The sequence below is a fragment of the Nothobranchius furzeri genome, chromosome 11 (genome assembly GCF_043380555.1).
Source record: "Nothobranchius furzeri strain GRZ-AD chromosome 11, NfurGRZ-RIMD1, whole genome shotgun sequence".
NCBI lineage: Eukaryota > Metazoa > Chordata > Actinopteri > Cyprinodontiformes > Nothobranchiidae > Nothobranchius > Nothobranchius furzeri.
The window spans coordinates 55,903,570-55,929,989 of record NC_091751.1 but is presented as its reverse complement, the minus strand read 5'-3'; the positions used below and the strand labels follow the sequence as shown (position 1 = coordinate 55,929,989).

Sequence of the window (26,420 nt, the reverse complement as noted above, 5' to 3'; positions counted from 1 at the left end):
ACCCCAATTCACCACATGCACAATAATAATAATAATAATAATCTGAATACACAAAATAATGAAAATGCGTTTTACAAGCTGATTAAATGAAGGTCTATTGAAGTAGCAGTAAATCAGCTTAATAATACCTAGATATCAGTGTTTAATTTTAGGTAAATACTTAGTGAAATCACACATGCAAACAAGCTCTATTCTTTTGTTCCATTTTTACCTCTTTCTCGCTCCAAAACTCCTCATGTTGGCCCTCTGACGTTCATTCAATCTAAAGAGGAAGGTGAGTGGGGCTAAGGATGCTTTCCTTACTAATAAAGAGCTGAAACAGTCATTGGATGTCCAAGTTTAGGCCAGATGGATTATCTAACAAGACCCCCTTTGGGTAGGTTAGCGTGATAAACGGGTGGGTAATCTACGCCGGTCTAACTAGAAGCTTTAAGGTTACCTAAAAATAACCACATTATTCTTTGACATCCTGATATCAAAAGGAAAAACTGTCACTCAAATTTGCTCTGTCACATTCCAAATGGTGGCCAAAAGGAGTGAGTTGCCTTATATGCTGCATGTACGCAAAGAACATTTACAAATACAAAAAATAAAAATTAAAAAAAACAATAAGCAAAAAGGAAAATGTGGTCATAATTTCTACATTTAACAGGATTCTGTGAAAGTGCACAACTGGGACTCCCTTACAGAAAAGAACATTTACATATTCAAAAGAAAACAAAATAAAGTTACATTCACAGCTATTTCTATACTCTATCAATACTAATCAGAGTAAAATGTGACTTTTCGGACTGTCAGCGCAAAATCCTTGTCATGACCTCCTAATCCAACTGTGCCAGCATTCGTAACACGTTTCATTTTAACGGTGTGATACACTCGTTTAATAGAAACATTTGTAGTGGTCTCTTGTAGGAATAACCGCCTTGTATGTTGTACTCCTGTATCGGCACAGGAGTCAGCTGGAGGAAAGTGGCAGCTGATATTTGTGCATCACGTCTTGGATTAGCTAACAATAACATGACTCTACCACTGACTCCCTTTGCTTTACAAACATTGATGTCTCATCTCCACAAATAAAACAACCCTGGAAGAACTTCTGCTGTGTGGTGGAGTTGCTAATGCTAACATTCAGCTTCTACTAGTCAAGACGTTCTCTGCCGTTTCCTGGACGCCAAACCAACAACAGCCTTCCCTGTCATGAGCCAAGATGGTTGAGTCCATGAATGTTCAGCGACAGCGCGGTAGATCTGTCAGGATTTTGGAATCCTAGAGTTTCATCGCCTATTTTCTATCAGAAGCTAAAGCAGGAGATAGGTGTTGGGGACTGTTTTCATGTTCAGCCTGCATGTTAAACTCAGAGAGTGACGGATAATCAGAAAAAATAATTAAAAATGTTTTTTCAGTGTTCCACACTCTCAACAAATATTGTCCGTCACGCATTGCTTAAGCTCTAACTCGATGATAAACCATTCTGGCTCTTCAAGCCTCAGTCATGAAAGTCACAAACATCCATATATATGTATCATGCATGCACATCAATTTCGTAGAGCAGTTGTCAAGTTTGATCTAAAAAGGCCTCTAAGATCTCCACAACAGCACACCAATGAGCTGACACGAATACTAAACTGACACACCAAAGCTGGTTATAAAAAGACAGTTACTTAAAAAATGACAAAACAGTATAACTTAAAAACATATTTAAAAAGACAGTGTGGGAAATGAGTTATGATCTTTAGGTTTGGTGAAAGGAGACGATAACGTCATCCAAAAATAGTGCATATACAAGTGGAGAGGACAAGATGAAACACGCAAGTGGGACTTCTGAGGAAATGGGAAAAGTTCTTTATCTCCTCTTTTGAATTTGCATTAGAGCCTCAAAAAATAAAAAAATTCAACAGACACTTTGGAAGGGCAGCTGGCTGCACAGTTTAATTATCAATGAAAGTTTTAATTTAAAGGTGCATTATGTAGAAATGAAGTAAAAAATGACATCCTGTGGTAAAACTTAGTTACTGCAACCAATATAAACAACTCTGTGGAGTTTTTTTCTGGCCGACGTCAATTCACGATTGTTGGCGCTGCAGTATTCGCTCGCAGAAGGCACAGCCATCCCACACTCACTGATGGAAAACAGTTACGTCCCTCCTTCCTGTGTTTTGAAAGGAGAAAAACTGACAACCCCCACAGCCAGCTGGATATGAAATATGTTTCAGTATAACCTTCCTTCCAAAATGACTGAAACATTAAGACTCTTGTGACTTTCTCACTGTAAAATTCTCACTATATTCTTACATAATGCACCTTTAAAAAAACTACTGGATTCAATTCTGTTTATTCATATGGCGCCATATGACAACAAGCGTCGTCTCAAGGCACAAAGCTAACATTCCAGTTGAACCTACTCATTAGGTGCTTTGAGTTCAGTTCATTGCGCCAATTAGTTAAACATTTCCTATGTAAGGAAACCCAGCAGGTTGTGTCACTGACTTGTTGTTAATCCCCGTACTAAACAAGCATGTAGCAACAGTAGAGAGGAAAAGTCTCTTTTAACAGGAAAATAACCTCCAACAGGACCTTACTCAGTAAACATGCTGTTTAGCTAACAGAGTAAAAGAAAGCCCAAGTAGGTATTTTTGTTTATTGCAACTGTCTGGGATCCCTTTATTTCATCCATGACCCAAAGCCCAATGACAGGATTCCAAAGGTGTTGGAATGAAGGAAACTGGAGTTCTTTGCTTTCTTCAAGACTTTTCACTTCTCATCCAAGTTTTGTCAATTGGCAAGAAGCAAGACGTCTTCAAGAAACCAAAAAGTCCAGCTGCCTTCATTCCAACCCCTTTGGATGACCTTCACCAGCCCACTGACAGGACGTTAACTCACTACCTGCTCATTTTAATTAGAGTTGTATTGTAAAACAAAAGATTAATGTGTTCTAAATGTTCATTATCAATCCCTAATAATGTCACTCAAAAAGTAAAAAATTTAACCAAACAGTTTCACTACAAATACCTCCATTATTTCTTGCCTGATAAATCACGCCCCAATATGTGAAATTTAGAAAAATAAGGCACTTCTACCACACTGTAGCTCACCTTGTATGAAAAATCAAAAGTAACACAGAAGCCCAGCTACTCCATGTTCTGAACCAACTGGTATCTCCTACAAAAAGAACTTAAGAGTGTAGGTTCCTCACAAGTGAAATAAATATCTGACGTGCTTCACAAGCTTTTCATCCACAACGGGACAATGGGATTACGTTGTCCCAGAGGACAACACTCCACTGCGGGCCTTGTTGTGGCAGTGGATGGTCACACATCCATGGTGGGAGATGGGACGCGACATCTTTTCCGGACTTTGGCAGATGCCTTTTTCTGGGTCAAAACAACAGATCGTGTCCAGGGCGTCCCCTTGAGTCCCTCGGCCTCCAAGGATGAAGACCTTGCTGTTGCACACGGACATGCCGCAGTTCTCCTGTAGGGGGACAAAATTAAAACGTAAAGAAAAAAAAAAATTTAAAGTAGAAGACCTAATGTCTATTCCCTTTTTGTTTGGACTGAATTGAATTCATTACCACTTTGTAATCCATCTGCGCAACATTCATCCAGACGTCTGTATTTGGGTCGTAGCAAAAGATGTTGGGAGTGAGGCCACCGCACACATAGATCATCTGGTTGAGGGACGCCGCCGATATGCAGTTTTTAGCGATGGGGAGATTGGCCCGGAGATTCCAGGAGTCCGTCTCTGGATCAAAGCACTGAACCTGCGATGCACAGTTACACGATTAGTGAGAGTAAAAATTATAGAGGATTTATTCATTTTATCTGGTGTTGTGAGCTGTTCTGTGGGCTGAGTCTCTGGGCGGGTGGCCTTCTGGTATTTTTCTGAAATGCTTTAGAATATCTGGAGACGAGTGGCTCCAGTGAATTAAAAAGATAGCACACGTTTTACACTTGCCAGAGAGGTACATGTTTCAGTCTAATCTCCAATCAGAGCGCCAACCTGCCCTCCAACAGGTTTAGTACCGCAGCTCCTCTTAAGTCAACTTTCTGCTTCTGGTGAAATTACGATTCCTGCAAACGGTGCTTATCCGTTCGTCCTTGGAATTTAGCAAGTTGGTAAAAAAAAACGTGGATTTGAGCAAACGAATAACCTGGAATTAGGAAGCTAAATTACTTTTAGATACATTTTCACCTCAACAAATGAATAACTATTGGGCCATTCCCATCTGTACCGGGTCGGCCCGGGCCGGGTAGCGTAGGTTGTTTACATATCTGGGTGGCCTGGTATTTTTCCGGGCCAACCAAGGCTCATTCTCAGCCCTCTTCTCGAGGAGGTCTGCTTCAGGCCGACCAGGGCCAACACACCCACTGCTGACAGCAAATTCACACCTTCCATTAGAGCAAGCCTCTGATTGGTGGGTAGAATCAGCCCACATGGGCTTAAGGCAAGGATGTGTGGAATCAACCGGGCCAGGCTGGGGCCGACTGGGGCTACCCGGCCGGGCCGACCCGGTACAGATGGGATTGGCCCATATCAAACCTTTTAATCATTTGATGTTATTGTTAGAGCAGGATTCACCAGAGTGAGCAGTGTTTGTTACAGTTTAATTTGGAAGTCACAGCCGTTTCCCCGTAACTCTTTTGAAAGTTCAAAAAAGTTTGAAATGACGGTGCGTTGTATTTTTATGAGGTATAAACTTTAATGGAGTCAGAAAAATTAAACTAGATCAAACTTGCACACATTACAATGAAGAAAAAACACATTCTACATTTATATTTTGACTTTTGTCAAGTAGAACTTAAACTTCAAGCACAAGCTGTTTAAAAACAAAACTCAGCTGTCAGAACTGTGTTTGGCTTGGTGTATGAGAGAGTGCACAGCTGTTTCTCACCACGTTTGTACAGACATCATCCTCTATCCCTCCTCCAATGACAAAGAGCTTCTTGGCGCAGCCGGCCACAGCAGGAGAGCTGACTGCCTCTATCATGGGAGCCACTTCTTTCCAGCGGTTGCAATGGGAATCGTAAAACTCCACATGGTTCAGACGGCGGTGGCCATCGTACCCGCCCACAGCGTAGGCCTGAGGACAGAAACATACATGATTTTCATCCATAGCAGTATTGTGCAGAAAGGTTTGGTGTAAAAACATCTTTACGCAATATGATAATAAATGTTTTTAAGATTTTGAAGCTTAAATGAACAATAGCTCCTAACATCAGCTGTTCCAGAACCGGTTCGACGAGTCCAGTAGACGATGACGTTTCATTTGTGGTGGAAAAACATGTTTCTCTTTTGGTGGTTTTATATCTTAATTCCCATCCCTTAATGCCAATCTGCTGATATTGACTGTTACCATTACATATCATTTAATGAACCCCTAATAAGAACAATAACTCAAGCTGTTTTTTCTGTAATTATTAAGGTTTACAGCTAATGACTTGCTCATTACATTGAATATATATATTTTTTATTTGCAAACACAATTTGTGTAGAAAGAAAAAGTGTGTCAGCAAGACCCACAAAACAATCCAAGGGTCACAACAACATCAGCATACCGGTTTTTGCAACAGAAAACCCTCCAGGCGGTTCCTGTCACGCGGCAAAACAGGAAACACAAAAGAAAAAAAGAAGAGACAGGAGGAACAGAGGGAGACAAAAAGCAGGAACCTGATGAGGCACTCAGATATTTGCATTTATCTCCTGTGTAAAACTGGATGGGGCTACCGCTTTTTCTAACTGAAAGCTGGAACATCTGCCAACCTGCTCATCAGACAGTTGGTGTTTTCAAACTAGTTTGGACTCTGCCAACATTCATGCATGTTAAGAGAAAATAATACAGGCAGCTTATCGGAGGAGCAGCGGCTGCACTTTCTCTACAGGCCTACTCCATGTTCTTATTTTAATCATCTCGGTTTTAGCTGATAAAAAATATTAGTGGTGCTAAAACAACAGAGATGCAAACTAAAAAGAGGTAAAGCCACAGTCATCAAGTGCTAATTATATTTTTTGTTTATTTATTTAAATGTCTGCTTTTTTAGCTAACCTTAAACCTAAAATATTTTAATTTCGACGGAGTTGATGGAAGGATTTGAAAACAGTCAGTGCCAATGTGTTGTCTATGTTGCACAGGTGCATTTCATAGGAATACAACAAACTGGGTGGTTATCATTAAACCATGATGTGCAATGTGATTCATGCTAGTTGTAGAACAGGAATGCCTATGGTTAATTATATGATCATAATAATGACAAAGAACCAAATAAAGGTGAGAAGTAGTAACTTTAAAAGCAAAAATAATCTTTTTAGGAAAGACAAAACAAATCAGAGTACTATTATCCAGTTTCCATAAAACTCTGTGGTGGAGTTTGTTCGACGTGACTCAGACGAAGCGTGTTCGATTTGTAAATAGCATGTCATTCTCCTGAACATGAAAGATATTTGCCAGTAAATCCTACAGAAGTGTTCCAGGGTGAAGGAATGTGCAAGTGATGATTATACAGCTTGTTTACAACACACATGCTCGCCATGGAGCCATCCATCAAAAGAGAAAATTACAGACTGAACGAGGGAACGGCGGACCCAGGAAGAGAGGGGAAGTAGTTCTACAGAAAAATTACCAGAGAAAAACAAAGGAAAGAGATATGGCACGTCTAAGGTAGAAACCCAGATACAATCTGGGGTAGCATCAAATAACATTCAGTGGAAAAGCACAAAGAATGGAAACCTGAAAAGGGCAAAGAACACTCTGAGAGAAAATATCTTACTTGTTAAAATCGATAAGAACAGTCCAGCTTTATCTTTTTATCACAGGGATTGAACCTGGGTTCTTTAGAGTTCATCACCAACATTTTAAGCCACATTGTGGAGGACGACCACATTTGTAGCTAAAGCAGATCAAATGTCTGCATGTTTTGGTCCTCAAGTCACAGTTAAACTGATACAAAAACTAACCTCCAGACTGTTTGAGCTGCAACTTTAGACGTCCAATTAAGATAATTTATTTTTATCAAATGTGCTCCCTGACCAATCACAACTGTCAGATATTAAAAACATGACTTTCTTACAGATATGTTTATCTTTTCTAATAAAATATTCCACCAAGCCTGTTTGAGGAGGGTTGAATAATCCTTTTACATTCAGATTTGTGTTTACAGACTCATCTACAGCTCAGGCAGCAAACTATGGCCACTACAGAGGCATGTGAGGCACGATGCACAAATGTGAGCCTCGTATGAAAGAGTTTAAAAGGCAACAACCAAGCAGTAGATCTCAAATTTCACAACCAAACCTTAAAAATTAAAAATACATAAAATAACCGGTTCATAGTGTGAGTTTTTTGGTTGTTGCAGTCAAATATTTTGTCGTAAATGGCACCATGATGGAAAACGGTGAGCGTGATCCGCAGGTTTGATGCTGTCCAGTGTGACCAGTCCAAAGACAGCTTAATGGACACTCTCAGCACACACTGGCTCAAGAAAATGATTTAAATATGAAAAAGTTATTAAAGCTATCATTAAACATCTATGTGACTAAGTGCAGAATGCTTTCCGCAGGTAAGATATTTATTGGAACACCTCATACCACCACTCGGTCTTTCCAAGAGATTCTAATTACGTCATACGTCACATTAGATAAGAAAACGAGCATGTGAGTTTCAAAATGAAAACATGAAGGCTTTGCATTTTCTTCCAGTTCTAACGAAGAGCCCTTTACTCATATCTCTGTAAACATCAGGCTGTTTTGTTCCAACTGCACAAAATAAATCTCACACAGCAGCAGAGTGTTATCTTATAGATTTTTCAAAAGTACGTTTCACATGAATGTTCTAAAGTTTTCACAAATCTGCTGAAGCCCTGGCAATTTCTGTCCTTCTTCCTGATGCCTTGCATGCAAAAACAAAATTCCATCTCCACTGTGCTGTAAACAAAGCCCCGATGCCCACAGCACGTGCTTAGCGTCATGTCTTAAATTTGGACTGCCTTAGCCAAGAGCCACATTGAAACGTTTAAAGTTGTGACAACAGATCTCACACAGAGAATTCCCCTGCTGTGTTGTGAATGTGTAACTGTACACAGCCTGCCTCTTATTGCAGTGGTGAGACCAGCAAATGAAATCGGATGCTGGAATATATATTAAATCTAGATGAGAACACATTAGCTTGATGTTTTACCTTGCCCAGCAAGACGCCCATTTTGTGTCGCCAGCGGCCTTTGGAGAGTGGAGCCACTTTGATCCAAATGTTGAGCTGGGAGTTGTACATCCACACATCTCTGCTGTTGATACGACCTCCTGTAGCATCAAACGGTAACATTTGAGCTCTGTCAATAATATTACATCGTACTGTTCAGTCTTCTTACAGGAGAGATCGTTTCTAACTTGGGCCTAAGCTGGCTTTCAGAAAGTTAAACACTAAAAGATAAGAAACATAGTGAAATACCAGTTAATCATGTACCAAATGATTTCTATATATATATATATATCTGAACCCTGTTGTGTTAAGAGTCACCTGGAAATCTTTAAAATAAGCCATTACAAACACATGCTGTCATGCAAATATCCCTCACCTGCAAACCCACCCTCACACACACCCCAACCGTTCATTTTAAACAAATATAGTTTAATATTAGTTTGACAAAATCATATTTGGGTCTTCCCAAACTAAAATAGAATTGTCAAACAAAAGGAGGCGAGTTCGGGAAGTTATTTCCATTAGCTAAATACAGGGTATCTGCAGGTTTAAGGGAGCCGAATTTAAGACTTTTTAAGACCTTTTTTAAGGCCACTTTGACCTTAAGCTATTTTAAAAATTAAATTTAAGCTATAATTTCCAGCTATTGCCTGGAACCGGTGCTAACCACGTCGCGAACGTGGGATTAGCCATCCAGTTACCATTAAACTTGCACTTCCCCATGGCGCAAGCTCCCACCAGCTTAACCAGCTAATGTGCTCATCTAAAAATAGCCCCCTTTCACAACCAACTGAATGTGTACGGTTCCGCTTAGGTCAACATCACACACAAAAAAATCCTGAACACTAACTAGAAACTCACAAAATTTTTATAGAAATAAAAGAATTTTGTTTATTGGGTCTTTGGTAATTTAAGACCTTTTGAAACTGGATTTGAGGATTATTTGTCATTTTTAAGGATTTTTAAGGCCTCAAATTTGGAAAAGCAAATTTAAGACTTTTTAAGACATTTTAAGGATCCGCAGATACCCTGTAAATAATATGTAAGATAATCAAAGAGCCAGCCAGAGTGCTACCCTTGGGGCCTTTGCTGTTAAAACATCTGTATTCAGGAAATATGTTACTGAAGGGTTCACCATTTCAAAGGGTTTGTACAAACAGTGCAAGCTAAATCCCCTCTAAGAAAACAGCACAGTGTGTGACAGGGCAAAACATAACTATGAGTCACCCTGTTACCACGCAGGCAGCTACATGATTTTAATTGATTATTGTTAGATTACATAGCAGCTGATTAGGAAGATCTAGATATTTTGGCAAAGGTCAAGCTTGTGGACAAACAAAAGATGTTTTGTTCACCTGGTTGAATTGCACAATATTTAACACTACAATTACCTGCAGCTGTGCCAGATTAAATGCCGGAGTCTCTGTACGGCATTTGTACCAGATGGTTTGGGCAGAAAATGACATAGATGGTGCAAATTAGAATTAGTAAAACAGAGATTAAAGGGACATGTGTGCGGAAAATGAATGACAAAAGTGGGGCAGTAAAATCCTGAGGCTATGTGGAGATGAATGTTTTCAGGCGGTGAGTGGAGGGGAGAATGAGCTCACACCAGAACATTCTGTAAAGTGAAACTTTGCTGGGGGAGAAAAACTAGTTTGTTCTTTATTGTATTCAGTTGTGTTTGTTCTGCAGATTTTACAAAACATTTTGTGTATAAACAATCCAGCAACCCCACCAACAAAATCATGTAACTTCTTTGCTGTCAAACCCAAACGCCTGGCAGCAGCACGTCCCATGACCTCATTTGTTGAAACCAGTGAGGTAATAATAGCATCTTGTTTAATCTAGGTCTCTTTATTTCCTGGGAAGGAAACTTTTCCTACTCTTGACTCTAAAACCTGGAAATGCACTAGCTGTTCCAAGAAGATTTAAGAGTAGTTAATATTCAAATGTATTTTGAAATTTTGCACAAACTCTGTAGAAAAGTGTTAGATTCTTGTGGCGTTTGTGAAAGTTGTTGAACTGATGTGAAGGAGGGGACCTTAGTGATTGGTCAACAGAAAAAGTGGATGAGTGAGGCAACCAAAGAGGGCTACTCGCTGAGAGTGAACCAGATGTTGCTGTCATTTTTTTCACTTCATAAACTGAAACAACCAAAGATTGCAAAACCACACGAGGCATATCCCACCCACTACTCACAGGAAAGGACACACAGAGTGTTTAAAACATATTAGGATCTTACCAGACACCAGAATGTCATTGCGTAAGGCACAAACAGCGTACTCCGACTTGGTGAACTCTGGTAGCTTCTTCAGGGGCCTCCACACTCCATCTTCTGGATCAAAGCTTTCAGTGTAGGGCACGTTAAAGCCCCCAGTCCGCTCACACCCACCCACCACCACAATCACCTCTGCAACGCCAGTTGATCTGCGCAGAAAAAATGGCAAAGATCATGAAAGAGAAATTGTGGAGAAGCAACTCAACTCTTTTAAAATTCAGTTCATAGCAAAGGTATCACGATGGGGTGCAACAATACACACTAAAGACCAAACTTCCACTTGATCGACATATCTAGGAGTTATCATGTATATCTGATGCATTGATTGTAGAACCTAGCATGACATGGAGACACTATCTGTTCTTGAGATGTTTTAACTGTGTAATCATCTGTGACACGCGGTCTCCCACAAGTGGTTTAGCTTCATCTGAGAGCAAAAGAGCAACTATAGACTTGAAGCCCATGAAAGAAAGGAAAGGCCCAGCTGTAGACGCGAAGGCGGAAAACCCGGCATTTGTTGTGAACACGACTTTATCCCTCAGGGCAAACGAAGCAGACAATGTGGAGAGTAACTTCTCAACTGGCTTGCTGATCTGCCTGGATAATGGCAACACAGCTGAAGTAAACTCTGCACAGCCTTAATAACCGACAGCTGGCGTTGTTCCCATTTGAACCGACTCAGCAGTTCAAACAGCAAAAGCAGCTGCACTGCTGTTTGTCGTGTAGCAGCCTACCATATGGTCTGTTTTGTAGTTTATTCATGAGGTCTCACTCAGCACCAGTCTTTGTCTTTCATCAAAGTGTCCAACTGGACACTCTTCAAACGTTAGAAACAGTAGACTGCTTGGTAAACAGGTAGAAGGTGAAAAGACGAAGACAGTAGAAACACACCTGTGAGATGAGCTGCACCGCTGGTATATAACAAGACCCAACAGTTCATTTGATTGCTATTTCTTGCATCAAGTGTTTTTTTTAAGAATCTAGACTGCGTTTGAACATGTCCTGTCTCCCTCTACCATTTCCATTTCAAAATACTCAAACCGTCGTGGATGCCAAGTTTGTCTCTTCAGCATAATTACACTCCCTGTCTGTCTCGCTCACGTGCACAGACGACAATAACAGGGCCAGGAGCACAGAGTTCATTAGCATGTTATCACCCCCAGCTAAGCTGGACGGGTTCAAAGATTGCCCGACTGCTCACAAACTGTTGTCAAAGTGGGGCAAAGACTTTAACCAGAGGGAGAAAACAGGTGGAGGAGATCAATGAAAATGCTTTTCAGAGGAAAGATCAGTCATAACAAGTTAAACTACTTCCACGGGTTATCAAATCTAGCTGACTAGTATACCTCATACCAAAGAAGCTGAATTTTTCATTACCGTCGTGGACGTGTCCTAGGTGATGTGATTTCCATTCCTAGCACATGGTAGCATCTGGCTTCATAGATAAGGTCGTAGACGTCTGAGAATTTCTGGATGAGCGGGTCTCCCTCCACCACCTGGACAAAGTAGGTGGGATGCAGCAGGGGCAAGCGAACGAGTCCCAGCAATTCTCTGAGGCTGGACATCCTCTTATCCACATTGTGGTTCACCCATCGCATGACCGCCTCAAACACATACTCCTCCTTACACACACACAGCTCATCACTGTCGATGACTCTTTTCAGCTCTTTGGGTTTTAGGTCAAGGAACTCTTCGTGCTGCAGCACCTCTGTGAAGTTTTCCCGGGCATATCTGAGACAGGCACTGACTAGATTGTCCAGTGAATAGATTTCTGCAAAACGTAAGAAGCCCAGGCAGTTGCACGGGTCCTGCTGCTCTGCAATGAACTGTACACACGCATCCCCCAGCTGTTTGATCTGGAAGAGGTTGGAGGCTTCATAAAGAGGTGGTACGTTTTCTGGCTCAATCGTGGCATGGCCGGTGTAAATAAAGCTAAGCAAGATCTCCATCATTTTACGGTCAATGCCACTGATCTCAATTGTCAATGAATTGCGCTCACGGTAATTGTTGGTGAACATGGCTTTGAAGTAGGGAGAGCATGCTGCAAGAACAGCACGGTGGCAACGGAACTCTTTACCGCCCGCTTTGATGACCACATCTGTGAAAAGGTCATCGTTACGAAACGAGTCAAGGTTGTGCAGGATGCCATCGGAATGGACTGGACCACCGTGGAACTCAAAGTCTTCCTGATCAAATGAGTACTTGGTATCAACCTCAACCACCTTAGGAAAGATACATAAAATATGTCAAAATGGCATTCAAATAAGATATTCTCAAAAAAGAGAGAATAAATTGCCTATTAGTTGGCACCTTGCGTTTGCTGATTACTATCTCGCTGTCATTAGTAGCAAGCCTCCGTCTCATAGTCCACACCATGGCTGCCGTCTTTAGTAAAGACCCCCCCTCCCCCTTAACTTGAGGATAGTCTAAGGAACAAAAGAGAGAGTTTAGCACCATCACAAGATGTCTGCAATAGGAGATTGATGGAAAATAGTAAAAATGCCAAACTAAATAGATCACAAACCTAAACTATTCTCTCAGCAAAAAGAAAAAAAAAATAATAAAGAAAAATGAAGTGTTTTATGGTCAGGGAAATGGCAAACGTGTTACATCATACCTAAAGAAAGAAAGCTTAAAGAGTTCAAAAAATAACAACCCAGAAAACTGAATGGCACTTCCTCTTGCAAGCTCAAGTGTGCTGTGAAACAGTTGTGCCCTGCAGCACAATAGATTGCATGAGATGGAGATGACAAAGTGGTACAAGCAGGAAAGAGGTTGAGCAATTATTGGAGGCCAACCTACACGTTGGTTAGGTTTTGTTTTCAAAAGAGATTTAGGGCAGGGATGCTGAAATACACAACATGGTGAGTGTTGCAACAAGTGGAAAGTCAGGGATGCTGATGTGACATTTGAGTCAACGCTTTTGAGAGTTTGATAAACATGTTTTATTTTCTGCTCTCTATTTGTGTGAATTTAAACTGTGTGGGTTTATTCTAATACTCTCAGAGAACCAATCATATGGCTGTTATGGCTGTTCTGACTCTTTTAAAGCTGACAACAACCCCGGCCCATGTTCCTGTGAGGTCATTCAGCTTATTTTTCTTCTTTCACTCATGCTAGACTCAACCGCATCACGTGACTTCTAGCAACAGAAGGTCACTGTAATCATGCTGATTATGAGACAGGTTTAGCCAGATGTGTCTGACATGTACTTTGTTGAAAAATCTATAATTAGAAGCAAGAAAAAATAGTAATGAACTAATAATATCAAAAATTATTGCAAACCTGAAATATTAGGCTATTATTTGAAGTTATATGGAATTGTAAATAGCTTGTTTATTATAACAAAAAAGTAAAGAGTGGACTTTAGGGTTTTAAAAATGATTTAAAACGTGTTGAACTAATATGTTAAAACACGGTTGTGTTGTGTGTTACAGACGAACAGCTTTAATGGTTTTGAGGCATTTAAAGGAAATAGGCCGAAAATGTATAAGCGTCGGTTAAACAAAGCAGACTCGTCTCGTGCCAAAGACGACAGTGGCTCGTGCCGACAAAATAGCGTTGAAAAAACATGCTAAAAAAACTGAAATTTCATGTCAGAAAAGCTCTAAACAAAGTAAGGAATAAACACATTTTACACTGAAAGGCTCTGACATGTATTTAAACTGTTTTTAAAAAATAATAGTAAAAACTCGTACCTTTGTTTCCAGACGAGTGAGCTTTGTTGTGAAGAAACAAAAGAGGAAAAAAGTTTTTATGCTACTTTTAAAATATCCACCTTAACCTGGAATTGTTGTGAAAAACATTCATTAGCTGACAAAATACCCAAAACGGTTCAGAGACAAAAACAAAGACTGGTTTTGGTGTAAACACCTATTTATACTGTCAGTCGGGAAAAAAAATAAAAAACCTCCATCCCGATGGGCCTACGCAGATGTTCATGATGCATTGTGGGTAATGTAGTCGTATCGTCATGGAGTCACTTAGATCACCAGAACAACAAAACTACACCTTCCAGGGTCCTTTTCCCCCTCCACGTGGTTTTCTTTGTTTGCAAACAAATGTCACATTCTTGGGGAAAACATCTCAACACGAAGTGAGCTAAAGACAATAATAATAATAATAATAAAACACCAAGTAACATTTAGAGAGACAGGATTGTGTATAGAGTTGTTGAGGGCAGCTAGTATCGCGATATTTAGCCTACGCTAGGTTGCTACACATAACAACGCTTTTATATATTTATAAATAGCTTTTGTGTAAAAGTTAAAACGTGTTGCGAATGCAACTAGAATGGTTGATAAATCAAGAACGATTGTGGCCTGGTTGCAACCTCACTCACGTGAAAACAGGATGAACGCAGTTATTTTTCCAGGTAGAAAGGAGGAGCTTATTGGGAACAAAGGTTGTCTTAACTTCCTTAAACTATTGCAAAATATTTAGCAGAGGCCACGTTGCCCTCATCGATTAAAGTTGTTTTCCACGAAGTACTGCTGCGGTGAGGTAATGTAATTAAATAAAAGATGGTATTTTGGTTGAAAAGCATAATCAATAAAACTGGAAAAGAAAAGGAACAGGTGATGTGTTTAAATTTGCCTCTAATTACCAACTTTTTGCCATAAACATAAGCAAAAATAATGAAGACTTGACCAAAGATAAGATTCATTTTATTGGTGACTTTATAGTTGTTGTTTTTTTACACACAAACATATAAACGATAATAATAAAGATAAAATTTCGAGTAATTCTGATCCCTATGTAATCATAAAAAGACTGGAAAAGCAAGAAGGGTGATCATGTACGAGTTTCATCAGGGGAAAGCAGCAACGCAGCCCAGTAGACAGATAAATGTGTCCCCCTGCTGTTCAACTGAGGTCATGGTTACAAATAAAACCCTCTCCAGGATGTCTGACTCACCACTACCATTCCTCTCCCCTAAACTGCCACATCAAGTCTATTTGCACATTCAGCTTTAAAGAGCAAGTCAACCCCTACCAGATTCTAACTCCACTCCCACTTCATGTTTGAAAAATGCAACAAATGCTGTTGCCTGGCAGACCGAGGGGGCGGAGCTGCTAACAAATACACACACACAGAGGCATTGTGACATCATAATCTACCAGTTTACATCATAGCATACCTCTTAGCCAATAGCGGTGGCAGATTTAAATTAGAATACAGAGCAGTTTTTACCTGACAACGGCACAACACTGCCAGTTTTAGGCAGAATATTTAAATTTTAATTAAGATGCACTGAAGTGCCAAATTATTGACGGCACGTGTCTGCAGCACGATTAGACACTCGTTTCTTTAGTTTATCAGCAAAAAAAAGGTTATTTGGGGTGACTTGCCAAATATAGCTGAGTGTTTTGCTATTGTGGTCATAAATCTTCAGGTCACTGTCAGATTTTGCATGTCTTAAGTAAAATGTATTTTTCAAATAAAACATGGAAACCAAGGGAGTTAATTCTGTAACTTTTATTTTAAATTTAGATCTATGGTAGCTCTAAATCCTTGAAAAATGCAAAATAGAATAAAGAAAATCAGCTATGTGTTTTCAACAAAATACACAAATATTTACAGGTAGAAGGGATTCCATCAAGTGCATTTCACCTTAGTTACAGTATATATGAGTAGTTAGGGGGCTATTTTAGACATGTTACTTCATAGCAAATTATCAGCAAAAATTAATTGTATCAATATTTTTTAATTTTCACATATTCAAAATCAACTTGTAATTATAAAATAACTCGTGGCATGAATTGTTTGTTCTGCACTCTAATGTTTGGTTTATTGTGGGAAAAAACATGTGAAACTCAAACAATAAGATCTGCAACACAAAGATATTTTAAAGATGATTCTCTGAGCAGTTTTGTAACACAAATATCTATGTGGACACCTAAAAAAAATGCATGAAACTTGAACAAAAGCCTACCTTTGGGTGGCTTTTCACAAACTAGTTTCCCCAAACCCTTCTAAAATCACACAGACATGGATGAAAAATTACAGATGTTAGAAAAAGTTATACCAAAGTGTAATAGCGGGCATTTTCTACGAGTGTTCATGGTAAGGTGATCTGTCTAAGTCCCCTGTGGCGATGCAGCAGCGTAATCACAGAGTCAGCAATCTCCCTGTATCTGAGTCCGTACAGGTAAGGAGCAAACGCCCGGGGCAGCAACATAAAAACACAAGAGTTGACTGTGCTAATCCACACTCGAACATCCTGACTTACACCTTCCATTTGGAACATATAGAGCTCCAGCGTGAAAACAAATCCAGGGGCGAAGTAAAGCAGGAGAAGGACCCCGTGGGCCAGAACTGTCACCCGAGCCCTGGAGAAGCGGCTGTGCCAGATTCCCTGTGTCCTTGTCACCATGTAGAGCCGAATGTAGCAGTAAAAAATGAAAAAGGTGCAGATTAGAGCTGAAACAAAGAAGTACAAGTACAAGATCCCTCCAACGTTCTTGACTTGAAGGAAACCGAGAGAGATGAGAGCCAGACAAACTGGAACTTTGTCATCCCGAGGACTTCCCCTCTCCTGCTTCACAATGATTAATAAGGTGAAAGGGTAAATGGCCGCCAGCACCCACACCCCCAGCAGGATGCAGTGTGTGTGGGTGGGTGAGAGAACATCATGGTAATAGAGAGGCCAGCGTACAGCGGCGAAGGTGTCGACCACCATGAGGGTGACGGTGAGGATGGCACAGCTGTAGGCCGTGACAAGGACGGCTGTGAGCAGCTCACAAGCGATCCAGGGTATCATCGCTTCCACGGCGTTGCCCATCAGTGTGACCAGGTTGAGGATGAGGAAGAGCATGTCTGCAGTCAGGGTGTTGGCCACCAGCAGGTAGCGGGTCTCCTGGCGCAGAGCACGAGACAGGAAGATGCAGATCAGCAGAACAGGGTTGACTATGAAGGTGGCCAAAGTGATGGCGACAGCAGGAATGCAAAAGAGCTGTAGGTTCCACCGCTTCATGCTGTCCATCCACTCCTGTGTGAGGTTTGAAATAAGAACAGATGATGCCATTGTGTTCAGAGGTACTTCAATGAAATGCAGGTGGATGGTGTGTGCTTTACGATCTGTTCTCAACTTCCTCTTGGAGCATCCTGTGAAACAAAGACACCATAAATTACTGTGGACAGAGCTCAGCTCAGCTCAGCAACGAAAGAAGTCAGGATGTTATGAAGGTATAAAAATGAACAGATGCAAATGAACAAAAAGGTAATCTAAATTTAGATCCCAGCTAAAGACATCTTAAAAGTTGATCCTAACCTATTCGTCTCTCAGGTCAGAGAGGGAAAGTCCAACCTTATTTAGGTGTTTTACCATCACTCAGTATCTGCTGCTCGCCCCTCTGGGCCCTCTTTTAATGAGACCCGGCTCAGAAGACCTTCAAAAGGGCAAAGAGCCATGAGGCAGTCTCATCAAATATTTAAACCACCCAACTTTTGTATGTTGAGGAGCTAAATTAATTGGATTCTAGATAAAACACCTCTCCATGACCATTCCAGCAAGTCTCAGGCAGGAGCTCCAGTTTCCTTATTCCTGGTAAGGTGGCCATTTTCTTCAAGGGTTTATGATTCATGCCAAGCAGGCTCTCTCCCCAAGGCCGGTTTTCCATAAGATACCCTAAAAGAGGATAACGCCCACGACAACACAACCACCAGGATCATGGGGAACTCCGTCTGAGAACTGTTGTTTCCTCTTCAACCTAATCTCAGTTTCTGATTACACTTCAGAATGCAGTGATGCATAAAGTGACAACTGTTTTCCAATGTTTTCCCAAACCATTTCAGGGTGATTTAAGGTCGCTGATTGTTTCTGGTAAAGTGCTGCCTGTAGGCTCATAGGTGATGCTAGTTCAGCAGCAGCACATTCTAGATGTTAAAAGCTTTAAATATCTTTCAGAAACAGACTTAGACTTCACTCTTTAGAACCGATCCAGGATGTTCTGACAGAGTTTGGAACAAAGCGATGAGCCACAGTCCATCCCTTGTGGTTTATACCCAATACCGCTTTCACCTGATTCACTCTGCTTTCCTAACTAAATATTTAATTTGGAGCTAAAAGTTTAGTTTACAAACTAAATATATTTAATTCCAAATAAAATATTTATTTTCCAAAATAAAGATTTAGATCTTGGCTAAATATTTATTTGGAAACCAAACCTAAATATTAATTTTGCAAACTAAATGTTTAGCTCCAAAATAAATATTAAATTTGAAGCTAAATATTTAGTTTGTAAACTGAACATTTAGCTCCAAATTAAATATTTAGTTAGTAAATTAAATATTTATTTTAAAAACTAAATATTTAGGTCTGACCTAAATTTTGGTTTGTAATATTTAACTCTAACTAAAAATTTTGCTTGCCAACCGAATATTTAGTTGGAAACTTGAACATTTCTAAATGTATGAAGAACATGACAAAATAAGATTTTGAAAAATGAACAATTTTTTTCTTATGATAGGCTAAAGAATCCACAATGCTGCTAAATTATGACTCTGAGTTTATAAATGGCTTTATGTTAGCATAAAAGAACATGCAAACTAAGAAACTTTATTTTACATTAGTACAGAACCAGACACATGGCTGATAAAAACATTATTTAGTGTCAAATATCTTACAAAATCTTTAAATTATGTGGAAAATTACTTTGAAATGCTAAATTACTGGGTATAAAATGCAAATATGATAAAAATGTCACCACCCTCATTGGTGCTGACAACTGCATTTTAGACAGAAAACCCAGTTAAAGTTCAACTTGACAAAATATTGATTTAATTAAGCAATCTTACCGTATATCTATGGTGAAGAGAGCTGCTTGTGTTTTAAAAATCGATGTTAACTTCTCTCACCCACCGTCTTTATCCGATGCACTCTTTGTTGACTCAATGATAAGATTGAGATGCAAAAAGCTGCAGCCACTCGGCCGTCACATAGTAACAGGGAGGAGCTTTTCATGCTTTTAAAAGCTCCTCAGGCTGCAGTTTTTATGGTTTCCTGCTTTTAGTTTTGAGTCTGATACATCATACAGCACGAAGAATTTGGGTTTGAAACGATCACAAAAAAATCAGAGCAGTTCAACTCATTTTGTGCAAAGCTGAGTCAAAAGGAGGTGATGACAGCAGACTGCACCGATCACACCTCACATATGGTTCATATACGTGCTGACCTACGCTCCTGCTGACGTCATCACACCTTACACCTCACCTAGATAAACACAAAAATCAATTCCACATCAGGAGGTTCGATCAATTCAATAGAAAAACATAACAGACAGAATGATTCCATGTTTGATTTATTTTAGCATTCTTTGATAAATCAGCTTTAACAGCATTTTCTAATAAATGTGATTAGTTTCTTGATTTTTTTCATGTTCTGTTCTTTCAGCTATTTTTTCTTTCTTCTTTTCTCATATCCACTTCTTCCTTTGGCCTCTTCCTCTTCCTCCTCCTCATCATCCCCATCATCATCTTCATCACTATAAGCTTCAACCCTACCCTGCAGTAACTCTTCTTCCTTACATTCCCTTGCCAAAAGTTTTTGAAAAATATCATACTCCTCTGCCGAGGCCCGAGCAACACTTGAGACAAACGTGTCCTGGTCGACGTTAAGGATGTCACCCAGTTTGGGGTTGATAATCGTTGTCTGTCCTTTTTTATCTGGAGTCTGGTAAAGGCCCCGTCGCTCCAGGAACGTGTGTCGGCAGCGGACGTCATCCAAAGTGAAACGGAACAACCTGAACTTCACCATCTCTGCCTGTTTGACGCCCATTCGGAAGTAGACATACTGTGGAGAAAATTGAATATGTTCTCTTAAAAAAAGATAGAAAAGCATCACATATAATCCATGTACAGCCATTATTGACCACCAGATAGAGCACCATTACATTAGCAAAACCTACATATGACTGTTTAAATCAGCAGCAATGTAGTTGTGTGTTTACAAAAGATCAAGTAATTCCTTATTTTTTGTGTGTGTGTGTGTGTGTGCACAAGTTGGTGGTCAAACTTTTATGACTCATCCTTTGCTGTAATATTTAGTCATGTTTTGAGGAAGTCAATAAATCAGAATTGGTCTACTGTGTAAATTCTAATCAAGTGTGTGACCTTCACATATCAGTCAGAGAATCAACAAATTACGCAGCGATGTGGCATCTATTAACATATTTAGAATACATGTAGGTCATACAGTGCTCAGCATAAATGAGTACACCCCCTTTATAAAGTACAAATTTAATCAGTAGCTCAGTGAACAAAAGAACAATTTCCAGAATTTTCACAAGACTGGGTTTTAGTGAACACTTGTTTAACCCCATAACATGAAATTACGATTAATAATATAACTTAGATCACAAAATCTTCAGCTTTACTAAAATTGGTTGAAGTAAAAATGAATACACCCCGCAACAATGACCACTAGGGATGTGTACTGGTGAAACTCTGACAACACGGTACGTATCACGATACAGGGGAGACAAGACGATATATTGCGATACATTCAGTCAGACGATATTGGCTTTTTTTGCCAACAACGCCAAATGTGGCAAGGTGGAGAAACGAGGGCCAGGGCGGGATTGGATCCCCAGACTCCCGGGTTGGAGTCATGCGTGCTTACCAGTCAGCCAAAGGGACATCCCTTTGGCCAAGTAGCCAGGCCGCATGATCAATCGAGACACAGCGAAAGGATGCCCAAACTGCCACATATTTATTGTTTGTTCATTCAGTTTTATTTATTTATAAGTTCTGATTCTGGACATACCAATGTTAAATAAAAGTTTAACTGTTGCATTTTAAAGGGTGTACTTGCATTATTATGATTAGGGATGGTCTGATCCGACTACATGACCGGAAATCGTCCCGATCACGTGTTTTTATAAAGGATCGGAATCGGGAGAAATAAAATGGATTTAACCTTTTAAAACAACAAACGTGACTTTTTAAATTAATCCTGAGATAGAGATTTTCAAATTAAATAAAAATGATTTAGTTTTAATTTCAGTTAGTTCCTCTACATCAATAATATTTGTTTCTTGTATGAAAACAACTCAGTAACGTCACACAATTTACGGCAGGCAAGGACTCAGCAACTTTGTCGCTCTTCCTAATGACTTTTTGACCCCCCTCAACGACTTTTTTTCCAAAAAGCGCCTAGCGACAAACCTAGCGACATTTCTCAGGACACTGCTACTTTCTGTAGAACTTTCTTGTAGATATTCCCTACAGATTAGCAACAAAGAAACCATTTGCACTCTGAACCGGTCTTCCAGGAGTAAGGAAAGAGAACGATAATCTGCACACGTGCATGAGAACTGACCAATCATAAACCATTTTCGGCTGGGCGAAGACAAAGGTACAGCTGCAGAGCTGGAGACCGCCGACTTACGTCTGCTGCTGCTGCAGGCTCACGCTTCTACTAGAGACAGCACAGGCGTCAACCTGTGATCTCTGGTTCTGCAGCCGTCAGACACTTTGGTTTTTCCTGCATTTGGCAAATAAAGTCAACGGGAGTCTCAACTACCGTCCCGTTTACACACGCAGCGCTGTGGCTCATCTGAATTTCCTTCAGTGACACAGGGATGGTTATACCACGAGACACCCGCTCCCTTTTGCTCGGTGCGCCGTTATTATCACGATGGAGAGAAAACACAACAGAGAAGTTGAGTTGTGAGGTGCAAAAAAAAAACCCCCAGCTTTTTAGGAAAATGTCTGTGAGAATGAGGAGAGCAGGTCTGAGTTATATCCTACAACAGAACTGTTTGGATCACCACACCATATCTGTCTTAATGCCACTTTATTGGTAGTTTTGGAATTTATTTTACATATCAAAGCAATTTGGGCCATTTTAATCATGCTAATTAATAACATTAACACATGAAATAGTTTTTTATTTTCTTCCCTTTTAGTCCTAAAAAGACCAACATGTTTTTAAAATCTTCAGTATATATATATATATATACAGTACATATATATATATATATCTTTTAGATGCTACGGGGAAAATGAAAGCAATGTGGCGTGATGATGACATAAATATGCAAATTAGCATTTGACATCATCTGGCGACATCTGGGTGACTTTCTGGGTCAACTTCAGCTACTTTCTATCAGGGGGAGTTGGCAACACTGAAGCCTGCTAACACAGAGCTAACGTGTCTCCTCAGGAGAGCAGAAATATCTACAGCTTGGTGGTATTTTAAACCGGACAGCAAAGGCAGAGCTACAGACACTTGTAGTGTGTGCATATTGGGCGTTCAACATACTGGAAACAGCTCCATGATTCGCTGCCTTCAAACAAGCTACTTTTGCTGTCGGCTTTTCCCTTCGGGCATCAACAAATCTAATCACCGGTCTCCATTAATCCCCAGTTTACCTCTAACAGTCACAGTTCAATATGAAGTAACCACCTCTTAGTGCAATACTGGCACCAACTGGAAAGGAGTGGGACTGGGAGCGAGAACCTAATTGTCAAATTCTGTCAATATAGAAAACAAAGAAAATAATAATAACAATATTACAGAAATGTTCTGTAGGCCTGGAGTTAAGTTTTAAAGGCACATGTTGCCACCTACTGTCTTGGGGTTTGTAACCCCAAGCCTTTTATGGACAATGGAAAGTAAATTTAAAAGGGTGGGGTGGCCAATCAGATTCCAAAGGTAGCATGTGCTACCCCAGGCCACTCCCTGGACAAGCCCTTGGCACGGGAGCTGTGCACTGACGCTACAGGTGTTATGCAGAGAAAAGTTACCTGCCTGCCAAAGGCTGACCTTCAGCTGCATATTGAGGGAGTAAACAACTTGAAATAGACCCTTTTACTGTTTGTAAACAATATGACGTCAGCGAGAATGCGCGCGCAGCTCGGCAACAGAGAATGGCGTTGTGTCAGGCTTTATCAAGCTACGCTGCGGGGTTATCACCGGCAAATCTTGAATGTTATATTATTAAACTCACTTTAACGAATGGCAACATACTCCCAGATCCCTGTGGCATTACGGAATGGGTGGAAGATGTAGGTGCGTGGGCAGATATCCAGTGGCCCGATATATATACGTTTTTAGTGGAGAGGCCCAGTAAGTACACACGTGAGAAGCTACGGGCATACAAATCGTTAGATGCATACAACTATGTTGTCTGTGGCCACGTACAGAAAGTAAAATATCACGACATAGACTCTGAGTTTTGCGTCTTGAAGGCAGAAGTCCTTCCTAGCCAAAGACAAGGACACGAGACAGCTACGTACGAGGCTTGGGTCAGAGTAAACAAACCAGAGAACTACGTCTTCACAGCCAACTGTACCTGCATGGCAGGGTGAGTATAGCATAGGTTTCTTTTTTTAGCGTGCTCAGAGTACAATCGTGTTAATTTTAGAGAAATACAGTTTATACTAATATGCAGTGGGAAAATACAGATGAATTAGAATGAAATGTTAATTTGAAGCATGAAATAAAGCGTATAAATTTGTTTAATTCTGTCATTTTGATGTTCCAGACTTGGGTCATGCTGCAGCCACGCAGCAGCAATTTTATTCAGAGTTGAGCTTTGTGTTAGGATGGGGAAAACGGAAAAGGCTGCAGTTACCCTTTTGATGGCCTGCAGCCACAGGCGCCTCCGATTTTGTTGAAATGGATGTGCTCCCTTCGGAATTCTGTAAAGGTTCAGTCCACTGCTTGAAGAGAAGCGATTCTGGCATCCATACACGCAACAACCCGACATTTTTATGTGCTCAGAACTTCAAAACAAAGGGTTTAAAACGCTGTTTTAGTATCGAGCGTGAATGAGGAAGCCGTCGCTCTCGTTGCCAGGGTGCGTGCGCAACTTTTGATGACGTAGGTAGTAAAAGGGTCTATTAGAGCAACACTGCTACTTTGAAGTATATTCACAGTAGAAATAAGTTTTTTAATCGGTGTACTTCCTACAAAAATTAAAGTGGACAATTTGAATGTGTTTTCTTCTGATTTTAGTGCTTTCCTGACCCCCCCCCCCCATTTTTTTCTTCTTATTTTAATGCCTTTCTGAAAAGTATCGGATCGGGAGCAAAAAAAACGTGATCGGAATATATCAACATTACATTAGTGGTTATTTTGGTCTCGATAATGTCGACAATAATATTGTTGATCGTCAATAATTTGTTGGACAATATATCGTCCAGCAAAATTTATTATCGTCCCAGGCCTACAGTCACCTGTCTGCTGGACACCTGATTAGACTCACTAGTGGTTGAATGTCTGTTAATTTGAATTTTGTAGAGTGACTTTTCTCCTGAGACTATAATTGGGGTGTACTTATTTTTGCAACATAGGTTTGAATGGATTTGTTAGGAAAATCATTTTTTCGTGTGGGAAAATGAACAAATCTTGTTTGCAATCAATGGCCCACGTTTGTGGGAGTTTTTTTAGTGTGGTATCTCATAGAAAATGTGGATTCTGAAAGGAAACTAAAGGTTTTCTGACAAATGTGGTGGGGTGTACTCACTTATGCTGAGCACTGTATTTTTAACTTCACATACGTATTTCAGTTGTTTTGCAGTAAATGGCCCATACTTCTATAGCGCCTGAGTTCTACAACCCCCCAAAGCGCTTCACAACACAATCAGTCATCCATCCAATCACACACACACATTCACACAGTGGTGATGATGAGCTACAATGTAGCCACAGCTGCCCTGGGGCATGGACAGAGGCGAGCCCTGCCATATACCGGTGCTCCGACCACCACCTGCAGCCAAGGTGGGTTATGTGTCTTGCCCAAAAACACAACAGCAGCAGTCTCTTGTGGGAGCCGGGATTGAACCTGCAACCTTCCGAATACTGGACAACCTGCTCTACCTCCTGAGCTACTGCGGTCCCAATTATGAAGGCCCATCAGTTTCACAAAAATATTTTTGTTCAACTCTGCTCAACTTCCTGACCTGAAACTTGTACTCCAGCTGAAGCAGGTCCTCCAGGACTACTGCTGGTGTGTCCCTGAGGATATCCGTCACCTGCTGGGTGGTAAACAGGCACTTCTCTCGGAGAAACTGCACAACGTTTTTTACTGACTTCACAGGTACAGTCAGGATTTTGGGGTAATGGACCACCATCCTCTGAAGACTTCCTGTCAGACAAATGAGAGGACAGAGACGTGTTTACAGAATCGTGAGCCAGTTTTTCCATTATGTTAAAATGATGACCTCACCTTCGACCAAACCCAGCTTCCTCAGGTGATCTATGCGCTGCTGCAGCAGCGTTTCTTTAACGATGTAAAGGTCTGGACATATGTCCAGCATTTTCTGCACACTTGTGGGGTTGAGGCCCAGGACGAAGAGAACTGTGAGTGTCGATAAAACTCTTTTGACAGAACTTTCTTTTTTAATTTCAAACACAGAGTCACATATGTGCCTCGCCTGGGAATCTGTGAATCCCATTTCAAGCAAAGAGCTGAGGGAGAGCTCGGTTATTGGTTTATCGGATTCAGGAGAACAGTTGTGTTGTGGTGACGCAGCCGTCTTGTGCGGAGGGGAACACAAATACCTGCACTGGATGCATGACAACGGGAGGCGGTATCTCTTAAAGAGAGGACTGAACCCAGAGTAATAGACATTTTTTACAGTCCACCGAAGAACCTATGGAAATAAATCATTATAAACACGTTTGATCTCAAAAGGATAACAATGACATCACTTAAAAAACAATAAAGTTGCACAAGTCAAAATTGTAAATTACAATATGCGACTTTTGGACTAATTATAGCAAAACGTGAATTCCGTCGACTTAAAAACACGTTGTATTCCATAAATTTTAGGTTTTTTTTTACTCACCTGATGTGCTACACGGGTTCCCATTTCTTGTCCGTTACGTATTGTCTTCCGTCAGGATACACGAGTTGCCCTTTTCGTCCGTTGCACATCATCTTCCGTTAGAAAATGACACATAAACGGTTCCGCTATTGGTGGTTAACGTAGCGCGCACTC

At 40.4% G+C, this 26,420-nt stretch overlaps 3 protein-coding genes across 3 annotated transcripts; all 3 read right to left on the bottom strand.

Annotated features, from left to right (window-relative positions):
- Nucleotides 1–3,031: 3,031 nt before the first annotated feature.
- On the bottom strand, nucleotides 3,032–14,341 carry klhl24a (kelch-like family member 24a). Its single transcript, XM_015957084.3, has 8 exons — nucleotides 14,168–14,341; nucleotides 12,780–12,895; nucleotides 11,847–12,691; nucleotides 10,434–10,618; nucleotides 8,171–8,289; nucleotides 4,892–5,080; nucleotides 3,572–3,760; nucleotides 3,032–3,471 (listed from the first exon to the last, which is right to left on the bottom strand). The coding sequence occupies exons 2-8, from the start codon at nucleotides 12,843–12,845 to the stop codon at nucleotides 3,253–3,255; spliced, it is 1,812 nt and encodes a 603-aa protein (XP_015812570.3). The 5' UTR covers nucleotides 12,846–12,895; nucleotides 14,168–14,341; the 3' UTR covers nucleotides 3,032–3,252.
- A 2,056-nt stretch (nucleotides 14,342–16,397) lies between these two features.
- On the bottom strand, nucleotides 16,398–19,356 carry LOC107384058 (probable G-protein coupled receptor 148). Its single transcript, XM_015957085.3, has 2 exons — nucleotides 19,269–19,356; nucleotides 16,398–17,576 (listed from the first exon to the last, which is right to left on the bottom strand). The coding sequence occupies exon 2, from the start codon at nucleotides 17,494–17,496 to the stop codon at nucleotides 16,531–16,533; it is 966 nt and encodes a 321-aa protein (XP_015812571.3). The 5' UTR covers nucleotides 17,497–17,576; nucleotides 19,269–19,356; the 3' UTR covers nucleotides 16,398–16,530.
- A 399-nt stretch (nucleotides 19,357–19,755) lies between these two features.
- On the bottom strand, nucleotides 19,756–26,391 carry mterf4 (mitochondrial transcription termination factor 4). The gene is made up of 4 exons (XM_015957090.3): nucleotides 26,268–26,391; nucleotides 25,646–26,072; nucleotides 25,380–25,564; nucleotides 19,756–20,262 (listed from the first exon to the last, which is right to left on the bottom strand). Exons 1-4 carry the CDS (start codon nucleotides 26,289–26,291, stop codon nucleotides 19,864–19,866), a joined length of 1,035 nt encoding a protein of 344 aa, XP_015812576.3. The 5' UTR covers nucleotides 26,292–26,391; the 3' UTR covers nucleotides 19,756–19,863.
- Nucleotides 26,392–26,420: the final 29 nt, after the last annotated feature.

Coding starts and splice junctions, on each gene's coding strand:
- klhl24a (XM_015957084.3), bottom strand. CDS start 12,845: ATGGTGTGGACTATGAGACGGAGGCTTGCTACTAATGACAGCGAGATA. Junction 8,290..10,433: donor CAATGACATTCTGGTGTCTG/GTAAGATCCTAA, acceptor TTGATGCTACAG/GAGGTCGTATCAACAGCAGA. Junction 5,081..8,170: donor TGGGCGTCTTGCTGGGCAAG/GTAAAACATCAA, acceptor TTCTGTCCTCAG/GCCTACGCTGTGGGCGGGTA.
- LOC107384058 (XM_015957085.3), bottom strand. CDS start 17,496: ATGGCATCATCTGTTCTTATTTCAAACCTCACACAGGAGTGGATGGAC.
- mterf4 (XM_015957090.3), bottom strand. CDS start 26,291: ATGGGAACCCGTGTAGCACATCAG. Junction 26,073..26,267: donor GAACCCGTGTAGCACATCAG/GTGAGTAAAAAA, acceptor TTATTTCCATAG/GTTCTTCGGTGGACTGTAAA. Junction 20,263..25,379: donor AGCTGGAGTACAAGTTTCAG/GTCAGGAAGTTG, acceptor TTTTCTCCACAG/TATGTCTACTTCCGAATGGG.